Source organism: Oncorhynchus kisutch, linkage group LG10 (genome assembly GCF_002021735.2).
Source record: "Oncorhynchus kisutch isolate 150728-3 linkage group LG10, Okis_V2, whole genome shotgun sequence".
NCBI lineage: Eukaryota > Metazoa > Chordata > Actinopteri > Salmoniformes > Salmonidae > Oncorhynchus > Oncorhynchus kisutch.
The window spans coordinates 3,133,446-3,142,273 of record NC_034183.2 but is presented as its reverse complement, the minus strand read 5'-3'; the positions used below and the strand labels follow the sequence as shown (position 1 = coordinate 3,142,273).

The 8,828-nt window shown below is 43.5% G+C and overlaps 2 protein-coding genes across 4 annotated transcripts in view; one reads left to right on the top strand and one right to left on the bottom strand.

Annotated features, from left to right (window-relative positions):
* The window catches only part of lctlb (lactase-like b), a 45,120-nt gene extending 38,380 nt beyond the window's left edge, over positions 1-6,740 (top strand). Inside the window, exons 13-16 of one of the 2 annotated variants that reach the window (XM_031832887.1) lie at positions 828-1,027; positions 3,534-3,597; positions 6,035-6,079; positions 6,257-6,740. In XM_031832887.1, coding sequence (XP_031688747.1) covers positions 828-1,027; positions 3,534-3,597; positions 6,035-6,079; positions 6,257-6,372 — 425 coding nt within the window. In that variant the 3' untranslated portion in view covers positions 6,373-6,740. The remainder of the gene's footprint in view (positions 1-827; positions 1,028-3,533; positions 3,598-6,034; positions 6,080-6,256) is intronic. The other variant, XM_031832886.1, reaches the window with a different exon arrangement.
* Positions 1,041-8,828, bottom strand: part of zwilch (zwilch kinetochore protein) — a 48,273-nt gene continuing 40,485 nt past the window's right edge. The window contains exons 17-18 of one of the 2 annotated variants that reach the window (XM_031832883.1): positions 7,905-7,995; positions 1,041-1,231 (exon numbers count right to left, since the gene is read on the bottom strand). In XM_031832883.1, the coding sequence (XP_031688743.1) occupies positions 7,910-7,995 (86 nt within the window). In that variant the 3' untranslated portion in view covers positions 1,041-1,231; positions 7,905-7,909. Of the gene's footprint in view, positions 1,232-7,902; positions 8,012-8,828 lie in introns of those variants that run through there. The other variant, XM_031832884.1, reaches the window with a different exon arrangement.

Here is an 8,828-nt window from a genome sequence, read left to right as displayed (position 1 = left end):
AAAAAAATTTGCAACAATTTCTGAAAACCTGTTTTTGCTTTGTCATTGTGGGGTATTGTGTGTAGAATGATGAGGGGGACGACGACGACGATGTAATCCATTTTAGAATAAGGCTGTAACGTATTGTGAGGTCATTATGGAGTATTGTGATGTCATTATGGAGTATTGTGATGTCATCATGGGTTATGGTGTGTAGAATGATGAGGGGGACGACGACGACGATGTAATCCATTTTAGAATAAGGCTGTTACGTATTGTGAGGTCATTATGGAGTATTGTGATGTCATCATGGGTTATTGTGTGTAGAATGATGAGGGACGACGACGATGTAATCCATTTTAGAATAAGGCTGTAACGTAACACTGTGGAAAAATAAAGGGTCTGAATACTTTCCCAATGCCAGTGTATTTGGTGTCTAACGTCAATGTTATATTGTATCATACCTCGGTCTCAATAGGTCTTCCCTTTCAAAATGAAAGGGTTAAAAACAATTCAAATAAAATACTGTAATTCCAAAACAAAATGTCCACACCTCTTCTTTGAATTGTAATCTGATGGGACTATTCCCAGTGTTTAACCAAGACTCTCCAACAATCCCATATGATACATTCAGTATTATTCAGTAACTAAAAACAGGGTCAATTTCATTCAATCCAGAGTACCTTTTGAATTGAATATGGTATTGACCCCCAAAACCCTTAAAAAAACCGTGTGATGTACTTCCACTTTTGTTTTTGTTGCGACGACAGTTGCCGGCTTGTCTTTCAAAACTTAAAAAGACACACACAAAAACCCAGACGATCTTGTTCTCCGCTCTGTTTTTTTAGCCATCAAAGACGGAGTGAACGTGCGCGGCTACACCGCCTGGTCTCTGCTGGACAAGTTTGAGTGGGACGAGGGCTACTCCGAGAGGTTTGGCCTATACTACGTAGACTTCAGGAACAAGAATAAACCACGTTACCCAAAAGCCTCGGTTCAGTACTACAAACGCATCATCAGCTCCAACGGATTCCCCAACCAGAGAGAGGTGAGAGCACGGATCATTTACTAGATCCTCATTTCAGTTCGATCTTTAATACAATCATATAAAACACATTACAACAGCTTGGTATTAAATATAAAACACAGAAATGTACATAGTTATACTGTTATACTAAAGTTAGTTATACTGAATGGATATACTGATATACGTTGCAAATAGAGCATTCCATATTCAGGTGAGGACATCATCCTGTAAAATATTGAGAAAGAGGGAGGGGGGGGGGGAGAGAGAGAGAGGGTGGGGGGGGGGAGACAGAGAGAGAGAGAGGGTGGGGGTGGGGGAAGAGAGAGAGGGTGGGGGTGAGAGAGAGAGAGGGTGGGGGTGAGAAAGAGAGAGGGTGGGGGTGGGGGGGAGAGAGGGTGGGGGTGAGAGAGAGAGAGGGTGGGGGTGAGAGAGAGAGAGGGTGGGGGGTGAGAGAGAGAGAGAGGGGTGGGGGTGAGAGAGAGAGAGGGTGGGGGTGAGAGAGAGAGAGGGTGAGAGAGAGAGAGGGTGGGGTGAGAGAGAGAGAGGGTGGGGGTGAGAGAGAGAGGGTGGGGGGGGGGAGAGAGAGAGAGGGGGTGGGGGGAGAGAGAGAGGGGGTGGGGGGAAGAGAGAGAGAGAGGGTGGGGGTGAGAGAGAGAGAGGGTGGGGGTGAGAGAGAGAGAGGGTGGGGGTGAGAGAGAGAGAGGGTGGGGGTGAGAGAGAGAGGGTGGGGGTGAGAGAGAGAGGGTGGGGGTGAGAGAGAGAGGGTGGGGGTGAGAGAGAGAGAGGGTGGGGTGAGAGAGAGAGGGTGGGGGTGAGAGAGAGAGAGGGTGGGGTGAGAGAGAGAGAGAGAGGGGGTGGGTGAGAGAGAGAGAGGGTGGGGTGAGAGAGAGAGAGAGAGGGGGTGGGTGAGAGAGAGAGAGGGGGTGGGGGGGGAGAGAGAGAGAGGGTGGGGGTGAGAGAGAGAGAGGGTGGGGGTGAGAGAGAGAGAGAGGGTGGGGGGTGAGAGAGAGAGAGGGTGGGGGTGAGAGAGAGAGAGGGTGGGGGTGGGGGGGAGAGAGAGAGAGAGAGGGTGGGGGTGAGAGAGAGAGAGGGTGGGGGTGAGAGAGAGAGAGGGTGGGGGTGAGAGAGAGAGAGGGTGGGGTGAGAGAGAGAGAGAGTGGGGTGAGAGAGAGAGAGAGAGGGGGTGGGGGGGAGAGAGGGTGGGGGTGAGAGAGAGAGGGGGAGAGAGAGAGAGAGGGTGGGAGGGAGAGAGAGAGAGAGAGGGTGGGAGGGAGAGAGAGAGAGGGTGGGAGGGAGAGAGAGAGAGGGTGGGGGTGAGAGAGAGGGTGGGGGTGGGGGGGGGAGGGAGAGAGAATACATAATTAGAATATGATGTGTGTATCCTATATTAACCCTAAACCATCCTAGTGTGTATCCTATATTAACCCTAAACCATCCTAGTGTGTATCCTATATTAACCCTAAACCATCCTAGTGTGTATCCTATATTAACCCTAAACCATCCTAGTGTGTATCCTATATTAACCCTAAACCATCCTAGTGTGTATCCTGTATAACCCTAAACCATCCTAGTGTATATCCTATATTAACCCTAAACCATCCTAGTGTGTATCCTATATTAACCCTAAACCATCCTAGTGTGTATCCTATATTAACCCTAAACCATCCTAGTGTGTATCCTGTATAACCCTAAACCATCCTAGTGTGTATCCTGTATAACCCTAAACCATCCTAGTGTGTATCCTGTATAACCCTAAACCATCCTAGTGTGTATCCTGTATAACCCTAAACCATCCTAGTGTGTATCCTGTATAACCCTAAACCATCCTAGTGTGTATCCTATATTAACCCTAAACCATCCTAGTGTGTATCCTATATTAACCCTAAACCATCCTAGTGTGTATCCTATATTAACCCTAAACCATCCTAGTGTGTATCCTATATTAACCCTAAACCATCCTAGTGTGTATCCTATATTAACCCTAAACCATCCTAGTGTGTATCCTATATTAACCCTAAACCATCCTAGTGTGTATCCTATATTAACCCTAAACCATCCTAGTGTGTATCCTATATTAACCCTAAACCATCCTAGTGTGTATCCTATATTAACCCTAAACCATCCTAGTGTGTATCCTATATTAACCCTAAACCATCCTAGTGTGTATCCTATATTAACCCTAAACCATCCTAGTGTGTATCCTATATTAACCCTAAACCATCCTAGTGTGTATCCTATATTAACCCTAAACCATCCTAGTGTGTATCCTATATTAACCCTAAACCATCCTAGTATGTATCCTATATTAACCCTAAACCATCCTAGTGTGTATCCTATATTAACCCTAAACCATCCTAGTGTGTATCCTATATTAACCCTAAACCATCCTAGTGTGTATCCTATATTAACCCTAAACCATCCTAGTGTGTATCCTATATTAACCCTAAACCATCCTAGTGTGTATTCTATATTAACCATAAACCATCCGAGTGTGCACATCCTATTTTAACCCTAACCCATCTTACAGGTAGAGAATTGGAAGAGGAAGGCCACTGAGACCTGCTCTTCCAGTAACCAGCTCCTGGCTGCAGGTCAGTTCACTTTAAAACATCCCCTTTAAAACATCCCTTTTAAAACATCCCTTTAAAACATCCCTTTAAAACCATCCCTTTAAAACCATCCCTTTAAAACCTGTGTTCAATAAGAAGGTAGTAGGTGTGGGGCAAACAAATAAAGCCTCAGCCTCGTATCACCTCCTTAGATTGAGTGATACAAAGAAAATAAGGGGGGGCTAAACTTTCTATTGGAAATCGAGGGCAGCTATGCAAACCGTTCTTAGTTATATAAATCACTTGTCAATTCGTATCCTATTACAATAAAATTCTAGCTAAATGACGATTATCAATATATCGTAGTAGCCTAATGATGAGTATAGGGAAGGTTTGAAGTAGAGCAGTGCTCTCCAACCCTGTTCCTGGAGAGAGACCCTCCTGTAGGTTATAGCTCCAACCCTGTTCCTGGAGAGAGACCCTCCTGTAGGTTTACACTCCAACCCTGTTCATGGAGAGAGACCCTCCTGTAGGTTTTATCTCCAACCCTGTTCCTGGAGAGAGACCCTCCTGTAGGTTATAGCTCCAACCCTGTTCCTGGAGAGAGACCCTCCTGTAGTAGGTTATAGCTCCAACCCTGTTCCTGGAGAGAGACCCTCCTGTAGGTTATAGCTCCAACCCTGTTCCTGGAGAGAGACCCTCCTGTAGGTTATAGCTCCAACCCTGTTCCTGGAGAGAGACCCTCCTGTAGGTTATAGCTCCAACCCTGTTCCTGGAGAGAGACCCTCCAGTAGGTTATAGCTCCAACCCTGTTCCTGGACCTGTCTCTGTGGATGAGATCTATCTTACCATGGGTCACCGTGTCTCTGTGGATGAGATCTATCTTCCCATGGGTCACCGTGTCTCTGTGGATGAGATCTATCTTGCCATGGGTCACCGTGTCTCTGTGGATGAGATCTATCTTACCATGGGTCACCGTGTCTCTGTGGATGAGATCTATCTTGCCATGGGTCACCGTGTCTCTGTGGATGAGATCTATCTTACCATGGGTCACCGTGTCTCTGTGGATGAGATCTATCTTGCCATGGGTCACCGTGTCTCTGTGGATGAGATCTATCTTGCCATGGGTCACCGTGTCTCTGTGGATGAGATCTATCTTGCCATGGGTCACCGTGTCTCTGTGGATGAGATCTATCTTGCCATGGGTCACCGTGTCTCTGTGGATGAGATCTATCTTTGTGGATGAGATCTATCTTGCCATGGGTCACCGTGTCTCTGTGGATGAGATCTATCTTACCATGGGTCACCATGTCTCTGTGGATGAGATCTATCTTGCCATGGGTCACCGTGTCTCTGTGGATGAGATCTATCTTCCCATGGGTCACCGTGTCTCTGTGGATGAGATCTATCTTCCCATGGGTCACCGTGTCTCTGTGGATGAGATCTATCTTGCCATGGGTCACCGTGTCTCTGTGGATGAGATCTATCTTGCCATGGGTCACCGTGTCTCTGTGGATGAGATCTATCTTCCCATGGGTCACCGTGTCTCTGTGGATGAGATCTATCTTCCCATGGGTCACCGTGTCTCTGTGGATGAGATCTATCTTCCCATGGGTCACCATGTCTCTGTGGATGAGATCTATCTTGCCATGGGTCACCGTGTCTCTGTGGATGAGATCTATCTTCCCATGGGTCACCGTGTCTCTGTGGATGAGATCTATCTTCCCATGGGTCACCGTGTCTCTGTGGATGAGATCTATCTTGCCATGGGTCACCGTGTCTCTGTGGATGAGATCTATCTTGCCATGGGTCACCGTGTCTCTGTGGATGAGATCTATCTTCCCATGGGTCACCGTGTCTCTGTGGATGAGATCTATCTTCCCATGGGTCACCGTGTCTCTGTGGATGAGATCTATCTTCCCATGGGTCACCGTGTCTCTGTGGATGAGATCTATCTTCCCATGGGTCACCATGTCTCTGTGGATGAGATCTATCTTGCCATGGGTCACCGTGTCTCTGTGGATGAGATCTATCTTCCCATGGGTCACCGTGTCTCTGTGGATGAGATCTATCTTCCCATGGGTCACCGTGTCTCTGTGGATGAGATCTATCTTGCCATGGGTCACCGTGTCTCTGTGGATGAGATCTATCTTGCCATGGGTCACCGTGTCTCTGTGGATGAGATCTATCTTCCCATGGGTCACCGTGTCTCTGTGGATGAGATCTATCTTCCCATGGGTCACCGTGTCTCTGTGGATGAGATCTATCTTCCCATGGGTCACCGTGTCTCTGTGGATGAGATCTATCTTCCCATGGGTCACAGTGTCTCTGTGGATGAGATCTATCTTCCCATGGGTCACCGTGTCTCTGTGGATGAGATCTATCTTACTAGCCACGGTTTTGACACTGCAGTTCTCAATGGGTTAGCGTGCCTTTTGTCTGGGTTCAACTCTCCGTAATGCTTCCGTCTCTTCATTAGAGGAACAACGGAGTACTGCTGCCAATATACTAAGACTTATACATGGTAAGAACAATCATCATATATAAAAAAATTAATTAAAAAAAGACTTGATACATGATTAGAAAACATTCATAATATGTAAGGGGGGGGGGGGTTAACCCTTTATAGCCTTTATATAAAAACTGCTTTAATGTTAAAGTAATCTGTGTAAAATGGTTGATGTGCCGATGTGTGTTGCAGACCCCCTGACCAGCCATATGGAGATGGTCACAGAGGTGGTGGTCCCCACTGTGTGTACCCTGTGTATCCTCCTCTCTGCTGTCTTCCTCATGTTCCTGCTGCGGAGACACAACTAGATATACTACTGCACTACTAGATATACTACTACTGCTACACTACAACTAGATATACTACTACTACACTACTAGATATACTACTGATACTACTACTACACAACTAGATATACTACTACTGCTACACTACAACTAGATATACTACTACTACACTACTAGATATACTACTAATACTACTACTACACTACTAGATATACTACTAATACTACTACTACACTACTAGATATACTACTACACTACTAGATATACTACTACTGCTACACTACAACTAGATATACTACTACTACTACTACTACTACTACTACTACTACTAGATCTGCTACTACTACTACTACTACTACTACACTACTAGATATACTACTACACTACTAGATATACTACTACTCCTACACTACACTACTAGATATACTACTACTACACTACTAGATATACTACTAATACTACTACTACACTACAAGATATACTACTACTACACAACTAGATATACTACTACTACACAACTAAATATACAACTAGATATACTACCACTACTAGATATACTACTACTACACTACTAGATATACTACCACTACTAGATATACTACTACACAACTTGATGTACTACTATTCACAACTAGTACTACTATTATTAATACTACTACACACAACTAGATGTACTACTATTCACAACTAGTACTACTATTATTATTTACTACTACTACTACACACAACTAGATATACTACTATACACTACTACTACTATTCACAACTAGTACTACTATTATTACTACTACTACACACAACTAGATGTACTACTATTCACAACTAGTACTACTACTACTACTACACACAACTAGATGTACTACTATTCACAACTAGTACTACTACTACTACACACAACTAGATGTACTACTATTCACAACTAGTACTACTACTACTACACACAACTAGATGTACTACTATTCACAACTAGTACTACTACTAGATATACTACTGTACACTACTAGTACTATTCACAACTAGTACTACTATACACTACTATTACTATTCACAACTAGTACTACTATTATTACTACTACTACACACAACTAGATATACTACTACACACTACTACTACTACTACTACGTACTACTACTACTACTACTACTATTATTATTATTACTACTACTACTACTACTACACACATGCTTTATATAACCCCATGGACCTAGCAATTCCAACTTCTCAACCAGGTTAATGAAATAAATTAAAGTTTGATGTGAAGCCGTTTGCTTTGTCCATAATATTTAGCTTATTGTACAGACCAGTCCATCAACTGATTCAGTTGAGACTTCCAAGGTAATGCACGTTGACACACAGCGAGGACATAAGAGTAGCGACATGGATGATGGGATATTTTCATTTAGAAACACTTCAAATTGTGTTGTTTAAAAAAACAAAAACAAATTTAAAAACCATTTAAATAAATAAAAGAATACATACTTTGTTGTCTAGTGATGTTTGACTTTGTTGTCTAGTGATGTTTGACTTTGTTGTCTAGTGATGTTTGACTTACTGGATCTAAGCAGCAAAGTTGACCAGGCTGCAACACACCATGGTGGTGAAATAGGCAGCGTCCTCGCTGGTGCCGGTCACCGTCATCTCATCTGCAACACATTTAACCTTGAATTGCAAAAAGGGAAGACTTCACAGGGAAATCCATCTTTTGCAAGGGGAGCCTTGCTTCACAACAACAACAACAACATCTGAAAATACAAGAGCCTTCAGAATGTATTCACACCCCTCGACTTATTCCATATTTTGTTGTGGTACAGCCTGAATTCAAAATGGATTCAAATTGATTTCTCATCCATTTACACACAACACCCCATAATGAAAGTGAAAACACGTTGTTGTTTTTTTAGACATTTTTGCAAATTTATTGAAAATAAAATATGGAAATATCTAATTTACATAAAGTATTGCCACCCCTGAGTCAATACATATTAGGATCACCTTTAGCAGTGATTACAGCTGTGAGTCTTTCTGGGTAAGTCTCTAAGAGTGATTACAGCTGTGAGTCTTTCTGGGTAAGTCTCTAAGAGCTGTGAGTCTTTCTGGGTAAGTCTCTAAGAGCTGTGAGTCTTTCTGGGTAAGTCTCTAAGAGCTGTGAGTCTTTCTGGGTAAGTCTCTAAGAGCTGTGCACACCTGGATTGTACAATATTTGCACATTATTCTTTTTTTAATTCTTCAAGCTCTGTCAAGTTGGTTGTTGATCATTGCTAGACAGACATGTTCAAGTTTTTCCATAGATTTTCAAGCCGATTTAACTCAAAACTATAACTAGGCCACTCAGGAACATTCAATGTCATCTTGGTACTCCGGCGTTGATTTGGCCTTGTGTTTTTGGTTCTTGTCATGCTGAAAAGGTGCATTTGTCTCCCAGTTTGTTGGAAAACAGACAACCAGGTTATTCTCGATGATTTTGCTTAGTTCGATT